The 27,918-nt window shown below is 41.7% G+C and overlaps 1 protein-coding gene across 1 annotated transcript in view; it reads right to left on the reverse strand.

Moving 5' to 3' along the window:
• Positions 1-1,064: 1,064 nt before the first annotated feature.
• The window catches only part of SPTLC2 (serine palmitoyltransferase long chain base subunit 2), a 78,875-nt gene continuing 52,021 nt past the window's right edge, over positions 1,065-27,918 (reverse strand). The window contains exons 10-12 of the mRNA XM_040600777.1: positions 14,893-15,028; positions 12,836-12,965; positions 1,065-7,276 (exon numbers count right to left, since the gene is read on the reverse strand). Coding sequence (XP_040456711.1) covers positions 7,157-7,276; positions 12,836-12,965; positions 14,893-15,028 — 386 coding nt within the window. The 3' untranslated portion in view covers positions 1,065-7,156. The remainder of the gene's footprint in view (positions 7,277-12,835; positions 12,966-14,892; positions 15,029-27,918) is intronic.

Raw genomic sequence — 27,918 nt, forward strand, 5'->3', positions numbered from 1 at the left:
CGCCGGCAGCATCTTTGCCGGCCCCCCAGCAGCACGGTGCGGCTGGTCCCTCGGGAGCCGGAGAGCATCATTTCCCAGGATTTCCTTCCAGGCATCCAGCAGCCTGCGGAGGTGACGATTAGGGAAACACACTGAAAGGCGGTCTGGCAGCCCACTGAAGAAAGGTGCCAGTGCTAGCAGAGACCCCAGCAAGGGACACCTAGCAGGGACAACCCCAGCCCGACGTGCCCACAGCAGCCTCAGCACAACCCTGAGGGTCACCTGAGCCCATCTGTGCCCCCAGGGCTGAGCACGGGAGCGGCACCTCCTTTCCAAGCCCAGACATCTGGTTTACACAAACCTAGGGCTGGGATGAATGGAAGGAAATGTTTCAAGCAAGGCACAGGCTCCAAGACAGATGTGAGGTCAAGAATCCCATGCGAGAAGGATTAAAAAGCCCTTTCAAACATCTCATTAGCAGCATGACAGCTGATAGCGGCCTGACACTCTTCATAGCACCCAAGGGGAGGAGGCGGGCTGCGGAGCCAAGCCAGCTCTGCGTGGCTAGTGCGGAGCCAGGGCAGGCACCCACAGGAGGGCTACAGGCCAGGCACGGCCGTAGCCCCTGCAGACCTGGCTCGCCAGCACAGAAGCTTCTCTAGACTGGGCTGTTGCTGTACACTGGACCCGAGGCTAGTAAGAAACAGCTAAGCATCCATCTCAGCATCCCTCTCACAGGCAAGTTTGCTGGCGCTGGAGTCCAAAGGCAGAGGGGGACACTCACCTAAGCTTGCAAACAAGTTACAGTTTCACCTAGCCATTCTAGTATGAAACTCTTGTGGGGTTGTGGTAGGGTTATTTTTTCTTCTTTTCTTTCCTTTCCTTCTTTTTTCTTTTTAGGGAGTGGAAGAGAGATGGGGAAGGAAAGGGGAAGAAGGTTTGGTCTCCCTAACAGGGGAAAAGCCTCATTAACATTAAGCAAAACACCCGACACTATCCCATTTTTTTAAAGTCTTTATTATGCAGAACATAGAATATATTTGAATGGAATTTTTTTCCCAAGCAGTTTTTTCTCCAGTGTTTGGTTTTGTTTTGGTTTTTTCTTTCTTTTTTCTTTTTTTTAAACATGCATTGTTACCTTTTTAAAGCCAATGTATCATCCATTTATCTTTTCCCTGCCCACAGAGCATCCAACTTCATGTTAACCCCAAGTGTAAAAAAAATTAGACATCTGGCATAAAATATTTTGGGGGAAGCCCATTTAAAAATTTTATCTAAAATGTCTTATCTACAAAAAAATCCAATATATATGTACATATTATAGCAACACAGAGGCATAAGAATACAGTGCAATTTAAGATGAAGTGGTGTGACATGGCAATTCTGCCCAGGGCTTATGGAAATATGGGCCACCATTGGCTTTGTGGCTGCTAGCCTAAAGCCTCAGGCTCCAGCGTTCCTCTGATCTCTCTCAAACTGGTCTGAAGTTAATAATATTGGAAGGGCGGAGACGCATTTTGCTTAATATACCATTAGGGGGTAGCAGAAATACTGTCTGAACAGGATGAGATTTGGAAAGAAAAAGCAAAAACAGCACTTTACAGCAGTCAGATGGTTTGGTGCACGTTTCCTTTCGCCATAGGTATTTTTGGAATGGCACCAACCCATGGCATATTCAAGTGAGACCTGTTCACCTACTGTTGAGGAAATGGATTTGCTAGCTGCCACTGCTTCTGAAGTCCCTGACCGTCCCAATAATTCTCTGGCTTTCAGTGGCCAAGGAACAAGTTACGATGCTTGCTACATAGAAACATGGGTGCAGAGAACTGCACTATTTTTGGCCTTCACATGCAGACACCTCTTCTGCTCCTTAAATAGCTGCTAGCCAGGGTCAAACACAAAACGAGTTGAATGTCTCCCCCCCTCCCATGAAAACAGCAGTACATGTTGCTTAACTAAGAGCACAGAGTATTATTTCACAGGTTAAAATCCATCGCATTTTTCAAGGTCAATTTTCATTTCCATTCTTCATACCAAGAGCCACAGTTTTAAGGCCTTCAACACACACCAGTCATCATCTCCTTCCTTCACCCAGCCCCTTTTGGGGATGTCAACACAACAGCTCCAATGTCTGCAGTGAACACTTCTCTTTTTAGTGAAAGATAAAGCACAAGACTTCACACAAACACTTCACGGCTGTGCTCTAGCTTCATGTCCAAATCCTTGAACAGGTGAACGACTGCAAGGCTGGGGATGTTTACAGGAATACAAGCCATCACGATGGCATCTGAGTTGTGGGTGTGTGTTTGGGTTTTTTTTTTAATAAAATATTTTTAAATTTCTTTTAAAACTGTGTGCAAGTTATACAGGTCAAATGACTGGTGCTTTTCCCTAACAGTGGTCCAATGCCACTTGGGTACCAGGTCCAGTACTGAAGCCACCTGCCCGGGGTCACATTAGGCATTCCCAGACAGCAGTGCTTCACCTGTGTTAAACCAGAACAGACTGCGGGTACCTCTGATCCCTGTGCAGAAGGTGACACCCACACAGATCCCAGCATGCTTGACACTTTCACAGGTTGAGTATAAACTGTAAAAAAAAAATATATAAACTGTACATATAAACTGTATAAATTTTGACCGATCATTGTATGTTGGGATAAATCTCCACAATTTTCCTTCCCTCTGATGCAGCTCACGCATAGCACTCCAGATCCAATGCTGCAAGGTGTTCTCTTAAATGAAACTGCGCTCATGCTCACAGCTTTCCTCCAACCTTTCCTATGATCTGCCTGAATGGATTCTGGACCAGCAAACAGCTGTAAGCCAAGTACTTTGCAGAGGTTTCCTTTCAGTAAGAAATTAAAATTTGCACAGGAGAGGAAGTATTTACTTGGTGTGGAAAAGTTTTAGAGTGTCCCTTTGGGCACTGGAAGTTGAGTTTCTGTCTTAGGGATGCTTGTTCAAGTAAGTACACATGAGAGATCCCCATATAGCTGAGAATAAGTGATGACTGCCTGCCCCTTTCCTCCACCTCTGTTGTATTGGTCCTTCATCCACACAGCACAGAGCTGGGTCACTGATTTCACAGGCACAATTCCCTTTCCTGCTCTGTGTGAATGTGCAGCTCTGACAGAGGGTACCACTTCTCCACTCTTAGAGGAAAGAGCATGAGGAAGACAGATAATGCAATTCCTTCACTGAATGACTTCATCACAGTAAGATGTTCGGTCAATTCACTCCTGAGTCTTTGCCTAAAGCAGAACTGTGCTACACCAGTAACCCAAGAACCAGAACAGCTCTTTAAGTATGCTACTTAAAAGGGAAAAAAATTATAGAAATTGAAGAGTTAAATATACCATATAGATATATATACACACACAGAGACACTGTACAGGAGTCCGTGTCTTGTGTAATAAAAAAAAAGCAAGCCCTGAATATTTTGACACAAAACCCCCTTGGTTTCTTCTCTACCACAGAACTAAAGAATTATGAATCAGGCTCCTTAAAACAAAGGTCTACTTGGGAAGGCCAGTTTCTAACAAAAAGCAGATCTCTCACTCTCTGCTGATGCTCGGTAATAGGAGCTCCTCAATGTTCTGAAGAGTAAAAGAATATGGCCATCAGCCTTAAAAACTGTAACCATTCTAAACTCTTTGCTCAGCAGATGCAAAATCTTGCTTGCTAAGTTCTTCAGAGAAGTACTGGGAAGGTAACTGTTGTATATTTATGACTAAGTTTAGCCAACGTACAGTACAGAGCAAAATCCTTTGTTCAAAAGCAGCCTTCATTTTCTTTTGAATTTTGCATCTCCTAAGAAATACCAGGAGTCATTTTCAATTAGAACGTCTCAGAAAAGTTGGCAGGGACTGAAGTCTGTTTCTTAAGCAGTCTTTCTTCCTTTGTGATCTCTCAAGATTGGTTCTTTCGTTCACTTCTACTGCCAGGATAAAAAAGGGAGACAGATTTCTGGTCAATACATGAATATCAAAGCAGCAATACATTCTACACATAGCGGGACAGCATACATGCTGTAGGTTTGCCTAGTACAAACCAACAGTGGGCTGCTCCTTTGGTTGCGGGAGCAAAGTTTTTTAGTAGATGCAAGATTTTCCTGGCTTTCATGCTCAGTGAATTAGTGACTTAAAAGCGCGAAATCTTGGACTTGTAGCTTCTTACTTTTTCAGAAGCAGTTTTCATCAGGTACCAGACTTTGGCAAATCAGGTTCCCCCGAATAAAAGAAGGGAAGAAGTTGCTTCTGAAAAAGAATATGGCTGAAATGCAACCAAGCAGTTTGCAAATGCTACTAACTGCCTGAAAGATCTTTGAAATGTCTTTACAACTCAGAATTCAAAAGTCATATGCAGACATCGTGATAGCAGAAAGACACTAAACAGCAGAAGTTTAGCATGAACACAATTTCCTCAACAAGTGCAACTGGAATCCCAATAGGGACCAGTAATCTTAAAACACTGACAATTTCAGAAGTGTTATACAGGAGTTATCTGAATTACTGAGATTTATCCAGATGTTCTTCTCCCTGTTAAAGACAAGATGCCCTAAAACCCAATCCCAGAGGCAAGATTAAGACTCAAGACTTGTAGAATCTATGACAACCCACTCCTAACTTAATACATCACAGTTTTCAAACTGACTTGAGTATACAACAGACACAAGCACACTGTACATCTACACCTGGAAATGCTCAGAACAGCTCCCTACTGACCCATGCCTATGCCTTGAAGCTGGTTGGTTTTGTCTCATGATCAAATCAACAGGACCTGGGCTGGGGTCAGGGCTTCTGCACTAACCGCTTCTTGTTCCTTACTACAATCCAGAAAGGAGGGGGGGGGGGGGGGGGGGGCGGGGAAAGCAGAAATTCTTTGAGGCAAAGCTTCTTGAAGTCAGAAAGCAGGTCATCTTCTGCAATGGTAGAGCTAGTCCTGGGCAGAACACAGGCGAGAAAGTAAGTTGGTGCAATTGCAGTTTACTCGCTCTGTGGCTGAACAAATGAGACTACTCCATAGCCATCAGAGTTGCACACACAAGTTACAGACTTCTTGGACTGTGCACACACTTTGCTCCAGAAGGCAAGCAAATTGACATTAGTGGACTAAGACAGAAACAATTATCTGGATCTATTTTCAAACAGTCAGTTTTAGTTCTTCTCATCTAATTAAACTTCTGAAATGCAATGGTAAAACACTGAATCAGTGTTTTGAAGTTCCATTACATTAAAATGGAACAAGATCTATAAATGCATAAAGATAGATATACTATAAAATAGGGGCCAGTTCTGCTTTAAGTCACCAGATGTATTTGCAGAATTGCTTGGTTCTAGCAAGCAAAGTGCTCCTTCCCCGTTAGCTGCAGAGCGAACATAACAGAATTTAAAATTAATTTTTTTGCAGCACCAGGCAAATAGCTTTGAGATGCACTCTGCTTTGGTGTTACGATGAAGTTCTTTAAAAAACTCCAGTCACCTGCAAAAAGCATCATGCTAACTCAAACGGAAGAGGTGGACCAACCCAAGTGACACGATGTTAAAGCTCTACTTTCTTTGCAAAAATACTACGTGTCGAAGGTGTAAAATACAGAAACAAGCTATACTGTAACTGACTCCTGTTAAAAAATTGTTGGTACCTCTTCAATGATCCATTCTGTTCACTGAAAGAATTCTAGATGCAATGACTAAGTAGTAGACCACCTCTAAGGTGTGCTAGAGCAAAGGTGTCTATTTTAAACTTTGATTAGAAAAGACAGTGTGGAACTTGCAAATAAAGGTTCCAAACAGCAAATGGCTCAGTGAACATTAATTTGATCTCACAGTAACAGAAATGCAAAAGAACGAAGATGACAAACTAAATGCAATTGTGAGGACATTCTCTCTTCAGGGAAGGCCTATACAGACACACAGCTAACAGACTTTGCTGGCTAGCCGAATGTAACGTACGATAAAAGACCCAAGCTGTCTATAATCTTTGCATAAAAGCCTTGCGCAACAAAGCCAACGAAGAACACCTCATATTATGCCAAGAAACAGTGAATCAGCGTGGCAGAGGGTAGCAATCAGTCTTTCACAGATCTGCAAGAAATAAGTGGTTCTCCTAACAGTCATCCATCGTATAGGCCTACTAGGAGTTCTGGTCTTAACAAAAAGCACAAGGCTTACTATAGTTTACTTAATAGCAAGAGCACCCTTCTAGAACCTAGAGTGACTTGTTCACGGTTTTATGGTAATTCTAAACCAAGAGAAATTAACCTGAAGATGAGAAAGCAACACACTAAAACCACCTTGTTCTGTTTAAAAAAAAAAGGGGAGGGGAGAGGGAAAGAAGTATGTCAAAAGGAAGACAAATTCACTACCCACTAAAAAAAAATAAAAAAAATAACAAAACTCCTCTCCATCACTTACCCTATATCAAGAACAATTAGTGTCAAAGCCAGGAGACAATCTGGTATCCATACTGGGAAGGAAAAGAGGCTAGAGTGCCAGAAGTCCTTCTGCCCATGGCTTACAAAACTAAATAATGTTTGGGAACAATGGTCCTGTCAGTGACATGTCAACAACACATTTATTTTAAAAAGGCTAAATTCAAGTTTTAAACACAAGTAACTGCAAAAGAAAAAAAAAAAAAGGAAAAAACAAACAACTTTGGTTGATTATCCATTTTGTTAAATATGTCAAAGTTAGCAATCAACAGTTTCTCTAGGAAGTCTCCAAGAATAGCCAGGTCAGCTCATTCCTTATTGGGAAGGTCAGACACCTAGCAGTGACACTGGAAGTGCTGCCATGCCAGCGTCACACATGCTCACAACATCTCAGCCAGCATTTGGGGAGCCTGATGGTGCATACAAAGTCTGAGCCGATCAGCCACAGCCAACTTGGGTTGCTGTGAACAAATTGAGACAAATAAATAAAAAAAAAGCAACAAGAAAAAAAATAAAGCCAAGCACCTCTAGGGCCAGACCCTAAAGACACAGGAATCAAAGCTTTTTTTACCTCCTCTCCCTATTTACAAAATGCCATTTAGAGCTGATGTGACCACCTCATTATTGTGAGAAAATGTCTTTTATGCTAAGCAGTCGTAAGTGTGTTGTTCACGGATGCTGTGGCCTGCATGCCACGGAGTGTCCCATGGGGTGTGTCCCTCCCATCAAGGCACACAGAGGGAGTTCAGTCTTCTGTTTCTTCATATGTTGTCTCGTCAAACGGCCGGTCCAAGAGAGGTACCAAACGGTGACGGGAATACTTCAGTTGCAAAAGGTCCCCAACTTCATCAATTTCTTTTAAAGCCTGAGAAAGAGACCACAGTAGATCAGCAGGAGAGAGATGCAAGTTAGCAGCACATCTTCCTTTTTGCATGCCTGCAGACTACTCTGACAGCCATTTTACTCAAGTAGTTTCAGAGGTACATAGGATTTGGTTTTGATTTTGCCACTCAGAAGTCTCAGGACCAAGTGAGCAGCACTGGTCACTTAACAGAGAGTGCCTCCGCACCCACTTGACTACTCCACTTCCAAGGCAGGATCATAATATCCAGCAATACTAACTCAAATTTCACAGTCATCCCCAAAAAAGCCACAACTATCCACAGACATAAAAACCTGAGAACAATGTTCTTCACTTCCTGGTGGTAATAAAGCTGAAGCAGAGAAAAATGAAGTAGTACATGGAGGTTTGACTCCTCTTGATGTATCACTCAGTATGAAAACATGCGTGTTAGTGTACCATCTCTGATCTACTCTATTTTTTAAATTGAAAGGCAGCAAAAGGCAAACTGCAACGTTGTGCTAATAAGTTCTATCGATGCATTTATTGTATCTATATTTGGTTAATTTGCATCGTCCATATACAATGAGAGATGCAAGCTCTGTATCGTAAACAATACTGCATGGGAGATTGTTGCCAGCCGCTCCACGGAATGAAAAAAAAAGTTACTCTGGGTAGGATCCCCAGCATTTTCTCCCTAGAAAGCAAGTCCCACTGACTCAGGTTGCCACAAAGGCAACTCTCAGGCAACTGATGGCCCAGAACACAGCTAGGGAGCTAAAAAAACCTTTCACCGTTCTGGCCTGAGTGCAAATGTTATGAAGTATACCAGAGATCAAACATCTGCTAGCACAAGAAACGAGGAAAGTCCCGGCTCAGTTAATCATATTTCATGTTGCAATCTCTTTGATAAGTCACTGGTTCACAACAGGGTTTGTTAAAAGCCAAACCCTAAACTTCAATTCATTTCTCTACAGATGACTCCTGAAGCAAGGTACAAAATAAATCCGTTGCTGCAGACAAGTCTGCAACAGTACGTGATAGTAATTATCTTATACTGGCAAGTGACAAAGAAATGAGTTCAGAAGACGACTTCCAAGTCTCATGTGGTTTTTGAACTCCACGGTTGGCATTCTGCACTCCCTTGAATTGTAGATTTATTCAGATAGGTGCATTCAGCATTCCTTCAGAACGCCGCTAATTCAACATTAGTGTTCCATTTTTAATATGTTCTGGGTCAAATGCCTGTCTCTTGAGAATAGCTGGCAGACGGGGGTTAATATCCCTACATGCTTTTCCTTCCTGGACAGATACTTCAAGTTTTTGTTCTTTAAACAATGGCCCCTCATGCTTGTTATATCTGGCAGCAAAAACCTCTCCACTCTAAAACCTGGGGGAACGACAAACCCAGAAGTTGGACCTTGGTAAAAACAAAACAAAACAAAAGCATGGGCACAGTTTGCCAGAGCTTTAAGTACAGATCCCATATGGAAACAATTTAAGGTTGAATTTCTGTTGAAAGAGTCTGTTAACTGTTATTCTTGAATGCAGATTTAGGATTTTATTAATTTAAAACAAAAAGGACCATGTGACCAGCAAAGACTACAAAGGAAACGGCACTGGTGAACTCTGACTTCAGGAGAGTGTAATATATTTTTCATCACTGAAAAGAAAGCATCAGCCCACAGGGATGCAGGTTATGAGGGACTTCACTCTGATCCTGAGCCAAATATTTTCAGGCAAGGAAGTTTTATTTACATAAAACGGTTAAAATTGTAACTGAGAACTGCTCCCCATCATGTGGGTTTATTTAATAAGAACAAGGAAGCATTACTAATATCAGCATTTACAAGACAAGCTTCTCTTCCCCTTGCTCCAAACCTGGATAAATTTTGTTGAGGAAAAAATGCCGTAACAGCCCTAGTTAGCATCCATGCACACACAGATGGGCTACCAAGCTCTATTCTCTGTCACAGACTTGAAGAAGCTCTCTGCCAGTTCTCACCATGCCTATTCATTTCAGTTCTTTTTCCTCCAGGATAATGTTGCCACAGTTCAGCAGAGGGCTCAGATCCGAGGGCTGCCTTAATGATTAGCTGCCTGAAATCAATCCCCTTTCACTGCATCACAAGAAAACACGACACAAAGTCACTGACACAAAGACTTGCTCCTTATTAACTCCTCTTGCCAATGTCCCGGGTTCAGAGCATGCAGCTGTTTTGAACCTTTTGAACCTTAAAGTGGATTACACTAACTTGGAACAAAGCCTCCACATACTGAGCTAAATCAGGAGTCCTTCATTCACTTCAAAATTCACACCTCGTTTTGTCCTGGATTAATTTTCTTAGGCAGCAGAGAAGCCCTAGTCTATTAAACAAGCATTTCCTCAATTCAGAGCATTTAGCACCTACAGAGGTACACTAGAAATGAGTCTTTAGAGTTAAATGCATGACACTTGAAACTTTTTCTGGAAAGCAGGAAGACTTGTAAGTGAATTGACAGGAAAAGAGCTTTTTTAAGCTGAGTAATAAAAGTTACAGATTGGGTTTGGAAGAGAGCAAGTATAGCACTTATATAGACCCTGCAAAAGCAGCTTGTTATGGTAAAGTCGCTGGCTAGTCACTGAGAGAGACCAAGAATCTAACCAACAGCAAGACTGGATGATTACTTAGGTAGTGTCAGCACATCAAATTTGCATGGTTTCAGTTATAGCTCAGTTTGCAGTAATATATTTCAGAGACTTCAGTTTTCTTTCTTTTCCTTCCTCCCACCTCCTTCCCATTCATCCCCTCACGTCCACCTGGCCAGAAGTTACTGCTCCCTCATTTCTGTCAATGCACTCAGTTCTATTACCACGCTCTGAGCCAAGACTGTGACACCACTGATTTCACACGGAGCAAAAGGAAGAGGAGGGCCTTCTCTAGACATGCTCGTTCAGAATTTTTAACTGGTACAGAAAAAATGGAATCAGGATAATTATAGGAAGAGTAGTAGGACAAGTAGCTGGGAAGGAACTCTGTAAGCATGCTGTTGGAGTGTCAGGGCAGACTCTCTCAGGTCTTACAAGGCAGAAAACTCAGAAGCAGCAAGTACAGCACCACAGATACATGGCAGGGTGTTTAACTGATACAGAATGACGCTAAACACACACACCACCAAATTGCACGCACCGCTGCTGTCACATTAAGAAGGCGGGGGTTTCCTCAAACCCTTTATATTTGATACAACTACTCCAGTCTCTGGAGACTTACAACTGCAGCTGAAGATTTTTATTATAAAATGCAAGTTTGTGATGGAATAAGGTTTGATGATTGCTGGTGATAATACACTGACTGCAAGCAAGCTTAAAACAATATACCTATTAGCAGACAGCGTGAGTTAGTCATAGAATAAAGATCTTACCCAACAGGCGCCCCTATGGGGGAGAAGACAGGTTCAGCCTGTCGACTGACCCCAGAAGTTACGATGGAGTCTTCCCTAACCTCTCCCCTCATCCGTCCACTTCTTACACTTCATAGTACATTACATTGCATATTCATTTATCATACCCAGGACTGGTTACAAGTTTCTCGCTTCTAGTGCGAATCAGTACGCATCCTCAGCACTGCTGAAGCTCTCTACTAACTACGCGTGCTCCTCAAGCAGGGTCTGCCCTCTTTTGAGGGGGCTGTTTGAGTTGGAGGTCGCCATCTCCCACTACTGCAATTATCTGTCTTATTTTCAACTAATTTTCTGTTGATGTCAGTGGATTGCAACACTTTATCAGCCTGTCTCCTCTCATAGCCAGAACTTTCTTCACTTGAAGGCTTCTTTCTGTGTAACTTAGATAATGGCGTTCTTTTCATGATCTGTTCTTTGTTTCTCATCCTCCCCAAGGCTGACTCCCTTGATTAGAAGTCCCTTCATTTATAACAACTTTAAAGAGTGGGTCAGCTTGACCTAACTGTGCACAGATGCCCCCCTTCAGATTTATTTTCTTTACATTTAGGCAGAGCTCGAGTGGCTCTAGGCATATACATTGCTGTTGCTGACTGGTATCCCGTGCCCAGCAAGGGGTCGTAGTACCTTGGAGGCAGGTAACTTTGGGATGGAGGTGTGCGTTGGTATTACCATGAGATTATTTCATCTGAGGAAGGTCATTTTGCCACAGTAGTTGGTTCAGCACCAGACATCTCAGATTCTTCGTGTGACAACCACTAAGCAGCTTATCAGCTGCGTGGTACCACCAAGTTCCCATTCCTGCAGGGAGCAGAGCCCGGCTGCAGGGTCTCCACTCTGCTCTGCCCTCTGTTACTCCTGTAACAGTGCTGAGATGGCAGGGTGTTCTGCCTAGGGAGCTGTGGTAAAGTAGATGTCGTGCGTGCCAGCCATCCTGAAAGCAATAACTGTATTTGACCCTAGAAAGTTTTCTGTAATACTACGCTTCTGTTAGATCCCAGTTTTCTCTAATTCCCCCCGGCAATGTGATTTTCCCATAGTCACCCATCTCTGCTTGCACCTCTTATATGCTTCCATTTTATGGTTTTGTTGGTTTGTTCATCTGCGCAGGCTTCCCACTACATTTTCTCTCCTGTGAGTCAGGATGGACCATTTTTCATGGTAGGGGGAAAATCAACCAGCTGTCCTGGACACGACCTCTCTTTGGGACTGTATCCTATGGAATTCTTTCAGGCAGCTCTCTGAACAGGACAGAATCTACTCTCCTGAAGTCCAAGGGCATGACTCAACCTAGCTCAGGTTCTGAGTTACAGAACAGCAAAGTGGGGAAAAAATACAACGGAGAAATTTGACAGAGCCTAAGCCAGCCCAGGTACATTTCTAAGCAGACTATTCAGAAGACTCAAAAATTAATGTTGTTACTACACTAAGATGTACTAAGGATAGTCAGGCTTATTCATATAACCATGTAAGTCACAGACGAACTTCCATCCTTAATTTTTAAGGCAGCATCTCCTAATTGTGATGCAGGCCTCCTTAGCGGGGACCTCCATTCCCGCTGGAACATGCTTAACGCAGGCAGGACTCAAAGGCACTGCAGGTGCCACAGACTTGTTTGGGACAGGCTCATTTAAGATAAAGAGCTCTGAAGCTGTAAACAAGAACTGGAAAAGTAATCTTCGGAACAAAAATTCTCACTGGTAATCACGTGCTGAGGTTTGCACTTGCTTTTGAGAAGAATATAGATGCTTTGGAGGTTCCCAGGCTTCCCCCGCCCCCCAACCTTTTGCATCTAGGGTCAGAAGTAGCAGAATTTTTGCTTTCTAAAAGACTCAGTGGAAGTTAGAGCTTCTTAAGAGAGAGGGAGAAAAAAGCACTGTCTCAAAGGAATGAGACCGTCTCCCTCGCGTAACTTAAAACAGGAAAAGAAAGTCCCTGGGATTTACTGTAGGCAGCCGTTCCACATTGTTGAAGCAAGGAAAGAGAGATGGAGTCATTGCCAGCTCTACTACACAAGGCTTTGAACATTAGGTTCAACCAGTTTGTGTACCAAACATTGAACCAGTCTACAAAAAAAAAAATAGACAATTGTTTTATCTGTTGACAAAAGGCATGAGCAAAAGGAAGACAAGATGAGACACTTACTGTATCAAGCATCTCTTTGGTATGAGCTGCAGACAAACAGAACCTGGCTCTGGACTCGATGATGGGGGTGGCAGGGAAACCCACAACCACAACACCGATGTTCCGCTTCAGCATCTCACGCCCAAACGCACTGCCAGAGAGAACAAGAAAGACTGTCAGCACGATACCAGTGGCAGCAAAGCAGCAGCAGCATGAAGGTCTCAGCGTGTTAACCATACAGCATTTGTTTAAAGCAAGCCTGTAAGACCACAGTTTGGAGCTTCCAGTGCTTTCTTTTAGAAGCAGAACACCTGTTCACAAAAGCCTTTTTTAAATTCAGTCCCAAGGTGGTCCTCCTCAAAAGACTTCACTGTATTAAGTTCTAACAAACCTGAAGAATTGTATGTGCCAGAGGCCGGTCTTTTAGCAGGCTGTACCTAAATGGATTTGTAACCTAAGCCTGGAAATCTTTCCAATAGGAAACAGGGATTTTGGCTCAGAAGTTTGACTATAAAGGAACCCTCCATGCTGCAATCCCCCAAAGCAGATGCTTCTGCAGTTTCAGGATGGTTTGTTTTCACCAATTTAATTCAATTAAAGTACACGATGGGGTCACAGAATGTCACACTTTTAAAATGCCTATCATGGGAACCACTGAATTGCCACAAACTGAAAGCATTTAATCCGACACCAGATATTTTTAAGGAAGGTGCAAAAAGCTTATACGATTGTCACACAGTATCTTCAAGAAAACAAATTTTCATGGGGAATAAAGAAATTAGTGGCTGTGACTTATGCAATGAAGCACAAAGATCTAGATCCTTTCCAGGATGGTAGTGCAGCTGCGGGTGTTTCTACAGGCCACAGGCCATGGCTAATCCTTTCTGAGCTGACCTTATCTTGAGAATTAGCAAGGATAAGGATGTGTAAAAATAACATCCTTTTATTAGGTTTTAAAGTTTTCTGCCTTTGACTTCTGCTACACCTATGGCTCCTTACAAATAGGTGCATCCTGAAACACTTCATTTTGTATCTATTTAGTACTCTCAAACTATTTTAGAAACAGACTTCAAGAGACAAAGAAAGGATGAAGTAGACCAGATGCAGATCCTAAAGGCCAACTCTCAGAGTTCTGTGTTCTTGCTCGTTTTTAAGTAAGTTACTGGCCCAACTGCTCAGCTAATAAACATTTCCATGAACGTTTTCAGGGAACAGAATTTACTGACTGGTAGAGAAGGTGGGTGGTAGAAACAGTATGTCTCTGTGTGTGTGATGGCGCACACTGCAGACTGTACAGCACCCATGAAGGTTCCAGGCTCTTAAATAAATTTGGTTATACTGAGAAGGGTGGAGGAAGACTATCTGGCTTCATGCAGAGAGTTAGGTGATATTTGTTCCCTCGCAGAAACACAGTGCTTAGCTAGGCTGAAGCCTAACTGAGCTGTAATAGCCCTAGAGATGCTTGGTATGGCTTAAAATGAAGCTACGTGCTCCAAATTTGAAAGTGTTTGGTTGAGCACTGCACTGAAAAGCAGTTATCAAAGCCAAGTTGTTCTATTAGTATTTACAATAACAATATCTGAGCTATTAAGTACAGACCTCTTAAAAAAACGTGGGATTCATCAAATACAGGTTGTTGTGTCCCATCATGTCTTGCCCCCCTGCTTTTTTTTTTTTTTTTAATAATTTTCAGAGTTCATCTATGGGAATGTTGGCTGCTTCTGACCCAGAAACTGGTTGAAACATTCCTCCAGTGACTTTTAATGTCAGTTTCCATTCAATTTCAGCTTCTCTTTAGCACATACATACACTTCACAGGTAAACCCCACACCCAACTTTTAAAACATGACAGGTAGTCTTAAAATTGCTTCCCTGAAGTGCTTTTTTGCTGACCCAAGCTAAAAGCCTTGATTTTCTCAAGATCGCTTATGGGAAGCTTCCACGTTTCGTAAGACTCAGTAACGATCATAAAAGCAAAAAATCAAACCAGTCTTTTCTTATACTTAGAAAAGTCTTAATATTCTTGTACTAATCTAGCTTTAAAGAAGATGGATGAGAAGTTATCCTGTTAAACATACCCAATTTTTGCTGGCATGTACAGCATCAGAGGCACGACAGGAGAATCTTCATTTCCGTAGATAATAAAGCCCATCTCTTTCAGTCGTCTCCTGAAGTATCTCGTGTTCTCTGCTAGCTGCTGCACACGAGCTCTCCCTGCAAGATAAATTAAGACAAGACTGTGAATGCAACAGTCATAAGTCACACGCACAATTGCAATGCAAGACCTCTAGCTAAAGTACAAACTATGAATGTACCGCTTGTGCTTATGGAAGTGTTAAAATTAAATGCAAACTAGAATTCAGAGTTTCTTCTCCCTCATGTAATCAAGACTAATCACCCATTTTCTGACAAGGCTGTAGCTGAATGGACTAAGATAGGCACAACCATCAAGTCCAAGCACTCCCTAGTCTTTCCATATCAGTTTTTTCATCAAGAGGTACCTGGCAAAACAAAGCAGTTACCTGCTTTTAAACAAGATTCAAAATTTCCTCAAAATTCACTGGTAACTGCATCTTGAAGAGTTTGCTTACACTTTGAGTAATTAACAGAAACCTACTGTGTCAGCTGGGGCTGTTTGCCATGTTTTATTCTGCTTGTCGGTATTAATGGAAATTACTACTTTCCTCTTTAGATCCGCTTGCTGAACCGATCATGTGGCTGCTCCCTAACCTTTTTCAGTTAAAATGAGCTGGGTTTAAATTAAACTGATTACTTCTGAAAATCCAACTCACTCTGCCTAAGCAACAGTAGCCAATTTATCACATATCCAGCTGATTCTGTAAGGATTTCCCCCCTCGCCACATTTGTCAAAATTAGTACACAGGACATCAGACAGCTAGTATAATTCAAATATTCTAGCTATTCAGATACATATGCAACAAGCTATTTATCAGTTCATTAAATTCTAGCCTAGCATAGCGTGCTCTGTTTCTGTACTGCCCAGAAAAAGATCCACATCATCTCACCTAAGCAGACGATAATGTATTTCTGATCTAATGTGTTTAAGAGACAAAGCATTATGCCACTGATGAGACTATAATAAGTACATTTAGAATTTCTTGTCTCTGGTCCACTGAGTATATTTCTGGATAACTGATTATCCAAACACTGCCTTCACCAATGGATGATTCATGTACCGAAGCATTAAATCTACAGCAGTGCAGATCCATGCCTATGCCACATTGTGCAGTCAGCTGCTAGATATTAATCATCTTCCTTTAAAGTTGTAGATAACATAAGGTGATTAACCAAAAGGAACACCAGGTCTCAAAGAAACATTCAACACCCACATAGCTCTGCTCCAGGCCAGAACAAATGTAATTTTAAGAACCTATATAGTTTTTGTAGCCAAGAGTCTCAGACATTCCACCCACAAGCATGTAATCAAAGGCAAAATCCCATCAAAGGCAAAGCATGAGGAAAAAAGGATGAAACCTGTTAAGTTCGCAAAACTTGGCCTATCATTAGTGGGTAGGAGCTGGTATTTTTTACAGCTCTCCCTGCCATTTAAGACATCTCCATTAACAGCATTATTTCTTAATCTTTTCTCCCCCAGAGTTTCTGCAGAAGCTTAATTCCTCTTCCCCCCAAAGCAGGAAGGTTTCAGTAAAACACAAAGGCATCTTGTGCTTATGGAACTCATTTTTTAACCAACTCACATCAGATCAGATCCTCTAGTGGAGACTCAGTTTTCCCTTATGTTTTCAGACCAATTATTTGGTTATTTTAAATACCCTAGACTGCAAAGTGAAGCTGAAAAAATAAAAACCCCAACAAAATAAACAGGCCTACTGCAAGATACTACAAATAGCGGGCCAAAAGCCACTACTTGCATCCCTAACATTGAGACAACCGATAAAAAACACAAGTGTCCAGAGCAATCTACATGCAGAAAAAAGCTACTACGGTACCCAGCAAGAAAGCTGCATCCATGTCTCCTACACAGAAATGCACAACTTCTGACAACGTTTCAAGTCAGTGATGTACAACCCCATTAAAATACACATGAGACTTCACCACTATGAGAGTAGTACGATAACATACACAGCTGGATACAACTGTTGTGATCAGCCCCTCTCCCATGACCAGGAATGCAGCTTCTCCCATATGTACGTTCTCTCCATGGTCCCATAAAGCATGGGGTTCACAGTGCTTCAAGCAGAAGTAACTTCAGCACCTGCATAGTTTTTCCCTCTACACATTCATACCTTTTTCCAAGTTGCTGGGAGTCTTTTGGCATAAAGATTAAAGAGCAACCTTAATTTGTAGTTGGCAACCGCTTCACAGTCTTCCTTAAACTCTTTCCCGCAAAAAGAGTTTATGATTCTAGATTTGTCCTTATAGATTGAAGAGTGCTTTGCGATGTAAACAACTTTCATGAACAAGTCTTTCAGTAATCGCCTTTTACAACAACGGACAGATTTGGAAGATACTTGCCTTCTTCAGGTTTGTGGGTCTTAAAAGCCTGTCAGCTTTTGCTTTGCTCCGGAACCATCAGTCAATTTAATGGAATTACTACCACTGTAAGAACTTGTCACTATGGCTACAACAATATTACCAAGAACTTGAAAACATATTCAGTGGTGTCTTTTCACTACCCACCACGTGTCATTACCATCTGAAGAGAACTGTGATCATGGTGAAGCAAAGCACCAGAAATCAAACAAGAACCGGGTGCAGGTTCCTTGTCCTCCACTTTCCTTTCTCCCTGCATCCTGTGCAACCACGCTCCTCTGCACTTCAACGTATTTAATCTCCTATTCCACTATAAAATCCTGTACTTAAAGAGCGATGCTACATGCTAATTGAATAGGGTTTGCAATATTACGCAACAAGTATACACCCAGTGTTCAGCTCTGTGTTAACATTTGCCATTTCAGCCCCACTGGTACACACTAGTGGAGCAGGCTGTTAACCACTACTACAGTTTTACTATGTTTTCTGGGACCACAAAGCCAAACCAAGCAGTGCCTGGGTAACAGTGCTAACCCCACTTGCACCCAAAGAGTGCTGGAGCATTCAGACAGACTTCGCAATCCCTTCCCAGCCCAGGCATCTTCTGAAGCTCAGCGCTCGGTCCACATCTGCTCAACTGCAGGGCGAGGAAGGCTGCCAGGACTACAGCAATCCTCCCGCAGCTGGCTTTCTTGGCAGTATGCAGCTTCATTCTTAAGACCACGCAAAAAAGGCCGCTTCAGACACCACCCTGCCAATTGTTCTCGCACAGGAGTTGTGCAACGATTCTGGTAACATACTTTCATCTAGAAAACTGGAATGTGATGACCTTTGGGGAGGGAAGGGAAGGGGGAAGAAAAGGAGGATTACTGGAACAGAGTTCTTCAAAAGGCTAGAAAACTAGACCCCCTTATCAGAGCAACTGATCTGAAGTCCCTTATAGGTCCTGTAAATGGCTTAAACCAGCTACTGACAGACCTACAATGGAATTAGAGGATTAACTAGTAACTTCTCCTTTGCTTTTATACCCTTTTGCAAATTTACTGCAGTCATAACAAGATTTCTTTTGCAATTAAGTAAAATGCTTCCTTGTAGCAGCCCGGGCATCCTTTAGTCTAAAGCCTACCATGTATCTGCTGCAGAACATGCTGCCATTGTATCAGAAGTGGAGGTCACACGCCACCTAAAGAGAAGAAACACTCTCCCTTTAGCACCCTCAACTCAGCTATAGCTGCGCGGACTCAGCAGAGAAATTAAAAAGAACAGAGAGAAGAAATGCAACAATCACCTCTGCTTGGATAGCGAAAATGGGCTGAATATTTATCACCGATTGTATTTACAGTTAGAGAAGAGGAATGTGTTTTTACTTCACATAACTTTATACCAGTTCGAGATAACAGACAGTCACTCTAAAGTGGCATTGCTTATTTTCATACTGACATCTGTTTTACTGTACACCTTAAATGCAGAATACGTGGCGCAGAGCTGCAGCCCTCCTACCCCAGGTGCCAAGCGTGAACTCCCAGCTCAGCATCACCTTTGCTGAGGAAATCACTCAGAGCTCCTCAAACCTTTGCTCTAAGGCATTGCCCGTAACATCACTGTTGTTCTCTACATGGCCAAGAATGCTAGATATATGCTTTTGCATTTATAAACACTAAACAACTCAACTGTAGACTTAAGAGAACAGACAAGTCAGGCTTTAGAGTTTCTGCAGCAGAAGGGTATCAGCTGAACCGATACAGTAAGTAATGGCTGATTGTCATATTTTTACCATTCGTCCAATACTTAGCACATACCTTCCAAGATGAACAGCAAACTTCTGCCCACTTTTAAATAAGCCTTAAAAGATGGTGCTTCTAGATTTGTGCTGAGGGAGAGAATGTCTCTTTTCTCACAGTTTACCAAATGGCAGCTCGAGTCTTACAAATACATAAGGCAAGCAATATTCTTAGAAAAAAATGCAGCTAGCATCTCCCTGAAAAAAACCTAAAATATTCCAACACCCTAGAGAAAACGTTCCATTATGAATCTAAAAGCATAAGATGCATACTGCTCACAACCCTAGTGGAGAGTAAGTTAGTATCTCTGCCAGGACAGATACCCACAGATTAAAAGTATGGTACTTCATCACCTGTGAAGGCCTCTGCTTTAGAGGTTGTATGCCTCAGGAAAATAGAAATTACAGCAAAAATATTATCTAGGAAATATTTAAGCAATTTTCTTCTCAAAGCAAAAACTGAGTTGATACTTACCGTAGTTACTTGCAGGATAAAAAGGGGGCTGCACATTTTACCACACCAAAGCTAAACTCCTCTTGCAATGGGCTTATCGATGAATGTGACATTCAAGTGACAGAGAAACTCACCTGTATATAGCCTCGCTGCTCTTTATATCACAGAAGTTCACGTTAAACTAACAGTCCAAATACTTCAAGGATTCTCAGACAGCCCTTATTCGCAAAAGGCAGTTTAATAAATAAAGAGCAACTGCTCAGCAATTAAGACCACGATGAACTCAGTCTTGGGGGGGGGGTGGGGGGGGGAAGAGGAGGGGAACCCCAGTCATTTCTTGCAGCTAAGAAGTTTCTCTGCCACAAAGATGTAATATTTGTAATATTCCTGTCATTATTAAGGTTGATGAATAGACTACTAGAGATGGTGCTGAACTCAAAAGAATACTTAGTTCAACCAGGATGTATTGGTTTTTCCCCCCTCTTGTGATCTCCAGGCAGTAATTGGAGAGCAATCACATATCTGTCCTTCTAAACAATGCAACACTTCATCAGCAAGGCTCCTTGAGAAATAAAAGGCATGTTGAATTGTACACAAACAGACTACTGACTGACACTGAACTCTGGAGGGGCAAACCAACTTCAGATGCACAAAAAAAACCACAAGCAGGATTTTATCTGCTTGTCACACTAGGAATCACTGTCACCTGGATGTAGAACAAAGATACTTGACGTAACACAAAGAAAGCTATAAGAATTAATTAAAAATGTAAACACATAAAGACTTCAAAGAAACACAGCAGGGCACATCTTTAAAACTGACTCCTAAGCAGTGAAACTGTTGACTGTATGCACAAGCTGTAGTACAGCTCGTTGGTCAACAAATACCGGTTCACATTAGATAGCGATGATGAGGTTATACAGTCTTTCATTAACTAATCTTGTAGCTGTCTGACACAGAATTTTAATCTTGCTATTTTAATTTAACCTATTTTTTTTGTTGCCAACACAGTGAAGCTAGACAGAGCAATTTCATGCCTTTATCTCACATACCAGCTGAAGGCTAGCATCTTTAGTTTTAATGATTAAATGAAAAATTTAAGAATAAACCCAACCTCTTCAAAAGAATAGATTGCTATTCAGTACATGCAGAATTGCTCCACTTGTGATACGTATTTATTGCCCCAATTACTCAGTTTCTTAGTAACAGCTCACACTGTAACATAATGAAATGCCCTCAGTTCCAGTTTTCACTATGCAGACAACGAAATTAAAACATTTACTAGCAGAGATTTATAAGAAACCTGTGAGAATTTTAAAAAAATGTACTCTGATAGTCACGCACTGCCTCTGATAAGGCTCACTATGTATCTAACAAGAAGCAGCTTTTGCTAAGAAGATTGGCTGGAACATATTAAAGACATCTTTTAAAGTCACCACAAGAAGAAAAGAAGATTCAGGCAAGTTAATTTTAGTATCAGATCCGTAAGGCACCTTTGAGATGAAAACACTCCATTATTTCTTCACACAAGAGTTACTTTCAGTCTCTAACTTAATTAGTCTCGCACTGTGTTGCAAGCCTGTCCCAAGTTACAATCTTTTGCCAGTGCAGAGGTGCTGGAGGTGAGAAGCACTGTATCACCCGCTGACAGATGTGCCATCCTTAAATTTGTGGCAGAATCATTTCTCTTGGTAGAACTTATTTCAGTCAAGGAAGGAATTTATCTGGCAATAAGTTTACTCTGACAAATACCACCATTTCACTGATGGCAGCATGACCTCAGCAGGAATACTTTACTAGGAGGGCTACCAATTTTGAGGGACTGCTTACCTGGGTAGGTTTCTTGTCCTCTCCTCTTCTGACAGCCACAATCTAGGGAGTCTAATATTCCCTCCCTTGTACAAATGCTTTCCCAAGATGAAACAAGTTAATTTTTTGGTCTTTCTTTGAAGGGGGAAAGAAAAAAAAAAGCAAACTGAAAGAAGGTACTTGGTCAACTAAATGCTCGTACAAATTATGGTAGCTCTCTGTGTGTTTATACATGCACGTGTATGTGTGAAAGGACATCAAAGCAACAGATCTCAATCTACTTTTTCAGGAAACAGTGCTGAAAGGCATTTTATAATCTGAGCAGTAATGTTTACTGACTGTTACTAGTTAGTTAAGTAACAACCAAGCCTCCATATTCTTCTGTGGAATAAAAGGACCTTGTGGAAAGGGTATGTTCCGTAGCATCCACCATTGTTGCCAAACGACATGACCAACCTACAACTCAATTTTATGGAAATCCCTGACCACGCAAGTTTACCAAGATTTTTACCAGACACGTATGCAATTACAAGCCAACCATCACTGAAAACAGGAAAAAAAAAAGACAAAGAAATCACAATCCATTATGAAGGCATAGAGAACAAACTGATGCCATCGCGTCCTGCTCCCCAAACAGAAGATAAGGTGGCTAAATACATCCTACACAGAAAACATACGGACCAGGCTGCAACGTTTCATGGTTGCTTTTCTGAAAGCACCAGCATCAGTGGCGGTGAAGATAAAGCACCATTTCATTGGCACGGATAGAGCTTTTTCTCCATACACCTTGCTATCAATGGGCCGAAGAGAAGAAAACAAGTGGTAATTTCTACTTTAAAAAGCCTGTATTTTCAGACATTTGGAAGTATTTAAATCAAAGTAAACTGGTGATGAAAACTTGGTTACATATATCATTCTCTAGAAGTTTGTTTCTTCAAGTCAGAGTGATGCTATAATATATTCAAGCTTGTAAATTTTTCCACATTAAAACTCCCTTGTTTTTGCAAAGGCTTATACTTCACTCTGTTTATTATTCCTACTTTTCTGTCTTTTGGTTGGCTGTTTCAGTGGAAGACATAATTCAGCATACTCTGTTTTGGAAACAAGCATTTTTCAAATCTCAACCAGGAATTCAGTATTCTTCTGCTGATTTAACAGATTCTCCACTAAGCTTTCAGAAGCTAAGTTGCCTCCCAAGGGCTTATGAAGAGCTTTTGCAATGTTAACACAATAAGTCCAGTTGTTTTCTGGACACTATACTTGTAAATAAACTCATCATTAAAAAAACACAACCAATTCCTTTTTTGGAGAAGGCATAAAACCACTACTACTCTTTTACTGCCATGAACATGCTTTTCATACAAGATATAGAAATTTCCTCTCTTTAAGGCTTCTCCTGAAAAGCACAAGTTGAGCATGATTTCTAACAACATTTGCACAATGAAAAAAAAAAAACCCAGCAAAAAGTTTTCAGATTTCCCAAGTAGCAGGAAGGGCAAGAATGACTTAAGAATATTTGACTGGAAGCAAAGGTCAGATTCAAAACAAAGTAGTATCTGTTTGAGGGCTATAGTAAGTACACTGAAAACTACAGAAAGTAGAGAAAGAGAGAGATATTTTAAAACTAAAACACACTGGAACACTAAACAAAATCCCAGTTCAACATTGACTAAATGCCAACAGTTTTACCTTTTAAGGAAAAGTTGCACTAGGAGAAACAGGGAGAGCATGATGTTGTTAAAAATGCTGTAACAGACGTTTTAAGGACCTGGGATAGTAATATCTGCCAGAGTTGATTTTAAGAGGCTTCTAGCATCATCTGTCAGAAAGAACACTCATAACATGAACTCACGTCCCAGGGTAGAAAGGGGGATTGAGACAGATTAACATGCACTATCCTGCCAAAGGCAGCACTCACCTACACAATAATGAAAAGGTCACCTCCTACAGCGACCTATTCTTTCAGCCTCTAAAAAAGAAAAAAGTGATTTACAACAGCTCAAAAATAAGAGGGAAATTTAAAGTAAAGTTTTCACTGGTTTCTCCTGAGTGATGATATTATAAAAGCTAATAAGGAAAATTTTATCACGCATTACATACGGAACTCTTATCTTTCAGAATACTTTTCCTATCTTGTTGTTTAAGTGCCAGGGACAAGGTGGCTCCACACATACCAATCTACTTCCTCTAAGCTTGCACGTGTGAGTACTGCATCGCTGCCAATACTTGCAGTAAGAGTTTTACATCCTTCCCTTCAGATGCCGTCTGCAGATTTTCACTGCAGGTCTTCAGAAAAGTATTATACACAATTATGCTATGTAACCTGAGATTGCATAGAGACATATCAAAATGTAAGGGTCAGGATAATATATTCCCCCAGTTTTACATTATGAAGCACCAGCTCACACTGGCAAATGCCAAGAGAACCTGCCAAAACAAGGATAAACTTTAAAAAGTAATTGGAATAATTTCTTAAGTCAGTGCTGTTACATTACCATGTAATAGTCAAACTCTAGTATTTGCCAAAGCAGTCAGAAGACAGAAATGGCTCGTTGGGTTTTTCTGCAGTGCTGCTGGGGGGGGGGATCCAGGTTTTAAAGAAGCTTGGAAATGGGAAGAGTCATTAATGAGGAGAGTGTTCAGGCTTTACGCCTGCTCCGGGGTCACTAGATAGACCGAGCATCTTCCACTAGAGGCCACTGCTGCACAGCGGGAGCCTGCAGCCGCCCTCTGCGGTACCCGCGCCTGGCTGCGGACTCCCCCATCCGCACCCGCGACCTGCTGTCGGGATGCGCTCACCCCTAAAAAAGCCTATACCACATCGTGGCAAAGCCACGCTTAATTCATGGAGATGCTAAGTAACCGCTAACTGGACAGCTGAATCCAGTTATTTATTCTTGTGACACACTTGCGTGCCTCCCAAGTTCGCTGCTCGGGAGATAAACTACAAATAACATGGGAGGAGAAGCCCAGTTTAAGAGCCAGCTCACTTGAAAGCGTGAACGAGGAAATCAAAAGACCGCTGAGAGCTCATGTTCGTTGGCCATATGGCAGCAGCATTAGCAACGATTTATTTTAGAAGTGGTGAAGGGCTTGGCTCGTGACCATTCCGAGTTAACTCCACGCCTATGGCTTTTTAACAAGACTCTACGCAGAGGGATTTGCCCGGATCACATAGGTACCGAGTATGGAGCCACTGCAGAGGTGATGGTAAAAATCCTCAGTGCTTTAGAGGAGAGGGGAAAACAGTTAAACTTGATTTTAAAAATTGGCAATGGTAAAGTCAAGGAGATTCTGAAATGGAAAAAGGAGAAAAAAAATTACGGCTGATGTTCTTGGCATTGAAAGGTCTCCGAGAAACAAAATTATATGCTAATATTAAGTATCTGTCATTGCATTTGCTATCAAGCTAAACAGTTCCAGTGGAGTCTAAAGGCATGCCAAAAACCAGCTGGGGGTATGTATTGTGTACTCCCTTAGTTTATACATACTGGTAGAGATTGAGGCCTTTGACATATTCCAAAGCCCAGGAGTATTTTTATATTTGCACTTTCTGATTTTGTTTGCAACTCCCAGCTGCATTTAGAGAACTCCAAGGCAGCACCATGAACTTCATTGCAAAGAGATGCAGCTCTTACCATGAAGAGATTGTGTCTCTTGATATGACTAGAAAGATATGATCTGTTGAAGAACTACTATTTAATTAAAGAGGTTTTACAAGAGCTTTGGTCAAGTGTGTAATCAGAGGGTCACAGAACAGTTTGGGTTGGAAGGGGCCTTTAAAGGTCAGCTAATCCAGCCCCCCTGCCATGAGCAGGGACATCTTCAACTGGATCAGGTTGCTCAGAGCCCCGTCCAGCCTGACGCTGAATGTGGCCAGGGATGGGGCATCTGCCAACCTCTCTGGGTAACCTGTGCCAGCGTTCCACCACCCTCACTGTAAAAAACGACTTCCTTACACCTAGTTTGAGTCTACTCTCCTTTAGTTAAAACCATCCCCCCTCATCCTATCGCAACGGGCCCTACCACAAAGTTTGTCCCCATCTTTCTTATAAGACCCCTCTCAGTACTGAAAGCCCACAATGGAGGCACTTTCCCAGAAGATCTTACTAACTGTTCAAAATAACACACGCTCCACAGTTTATTATTCTATTAATAGAAACTCTGTGTGGGTGACCACAGAAGGACCTGACCGATCAGGCTGCACATACACTTCCAACACCACAGTGCTGGCTCAAAACCTTGTTGTAGCCAACAAACTAGCACCTGTATTAACAGGGGATGTCTGAATTAGTCATCCTGCACTGACCTGTGTATCATTGCAACTGTAAGTTCTCTGGAGCAGTCACAATCTCTGTACAGCAGTGAGCACAACAGCCTTAGCTGGTGTCAAAGGTTTCCTGTGATACGCTAACACAAAGATGTTACAAAATGACATGGTAACAAAATCAGCTAAAATGGCCGCTCACCCGCGCACAGCCATGACAGTATGATAATTATTTGATTAGTCATCTTTTATCTCAAGCAGCAGGATTCATTATGTGAGCAGAGAGACTTTGAAATGAGATACGTGTGTAAAGGAGACCAGCATGAACAAACACTTTAAGGACTTAGTAAAAGCAGTATTAAACCCAATTGATTTATACCGAGCCAATGTTTATCAAGCTACAGGAGACAGCTTCTCACAGCAAAATGCCTTTCATAAGATCCTGAAAACTCAAGATTTAAAGAGACAGAGATTAAACCAATACAATGCTACTGACACCACAGCCACAGAAAAAAGAAAGATGGGTTGGTTAAGGGACCACACTGCCTCAACTCTGGCCAATGTTGGCTCCTAAAACCAGCGTAAACCCAACGTTTAGTAATAGTTACAAATACATAAAACAAGTAAATTCCATTAGAGCTGTTTATAAATGTGAAAACTTAGAAATTATTAATCCTTAGTCATTAAAGTAAGATTAAAAATGTTGTCGTTTTGCCTATGCTCAGTGCCATTTTTGTACGAATGAACAAGTTGGAAGAGGTATCCTGACCTCAGGGTCAGCGAGGGCAGGCTGCCCAGAGCTGTGTCCACAGACGGAGACTCCACCACCTCTACGGGCAGCCTGTTCCAACATCTGACCACCTGCACAGTTTCAGTTTTCAAAAGCTCCTTCCCTCTTTGATAAACCCCAAAATTATCAAAAATTATCATTTACTAGATGCAGAAAATAGCTAAAATTCCCCCCATTAATTCAGTTCTACCTCATTCTTTTAGGTGCCTCCCACAATAGAGGACGAAACCTCACGTCTATCAGTTTGAGACACTAACAACCACCACCACTTTGCTACCTTTGCTCATCAACATGCTGCAATTAATAAATATGAGGCATCTGGGCTAAATGGCTTGAAGCTGCTGAGGTATTCTGCTTGCAAAAGGGGAAAGCCCAGGCTGCCAAACCCCAGAATAACACACATCCGCTTCTTATGTACCCTGGCAGCCAAAGAGTGAGTCAAACTTGCCAGGGCACTTTGCTCATTATACATAAAATGTTTGATTGAATTTTCTGAATTTTAGGAACAACTCAACATGGCTTCAGAGTTATTTTAACCTGTGGCCAAGCCCCACATGAATGTCCAAACTGCCTAGCCACAGAAATAACAAGCATAGCAAAGCCAGGTTCAAAGTGTTTTCTCTTCACATCTAAATCTAAGATAAATGTTATTCATGCCACACTGTGCAAATATAACTGCAAGGACTCCAGCTCTAAAAATAGAAGTGGTAGGAAAGTAAGAACCAGTAATGAGTGGTATTCCTGCTACCTCTGTCCAAGTAAGACTAAAACTTTGCAGAGTTATTGATGACACTCCCCTCTGCAGCAATTAGCCTCACAAAAGGTAACGAAAGAACTCAGCAAGAATAAGCTTCATCATAGTGTTGCTGTGATTATTTTTTTTAACAGCGAAAAAACCAACAAATTGAGGAAATTTCTAAAGCAAAAGCAGTAATGTGTGGCAAAAAAATTTTGAATCGTGTTCCAAAATAAAAGAAAATCTGGAAGCAGAGACCAGCCATTCTCAACAAATCAGACACTTTTAAGTAAATCACCTTCAGTATGTTCTACTCACAAGCATTTAAACTTGCCTTAAGGTGGAGTTATAATTTAGGTATTATGAGAACCAAAACTACCTCTCCCCTCCCAAGACTCTTGCGGATGTTTCTGTTTAACAACCATTGTTGCCTCAGATGTGTGTGTTTTGGTTTTGTTTTTTTTTTTGTCAGAGCACAGAATGTATCATATAATTAGGCAGGTTAGAAAAAGTAATACTACTTCAGCTGGGACAGCATGAAAAAGAACCAGTTGCCAGGAGGACCAATTAGCCAGCAAACTACTAACACCACTCTGAACTTTTACTTATAGGATGCAAACTGACTACTTGTGGTAAGTTTTCAGAAAAGGAACGTACCTCCCTGAAGCTACAGCAGCCAAGTTTAAGTACAACCACTCCCTGAGAAAACCCCTTTAATCATCTGCACTGTTCTTACTGCTAGGCAAGAACTAC

The sequence above is a fragment of the Falco naumanni genome, chromosome 7 (assembly GCF_017639655.2).
Source record: "Falco naumanni isolate bFalNau1 chromosome 7, bFalNau1.pat, whole genome shotgun sequence".
In the NCBI taxonomy this organism is placed as follows: domain Eukaryota; kingdom Metazoa; phylum Chordata; class Aves; order Falconiformes; family Falconidae; genus Falco; species Falco naumanni.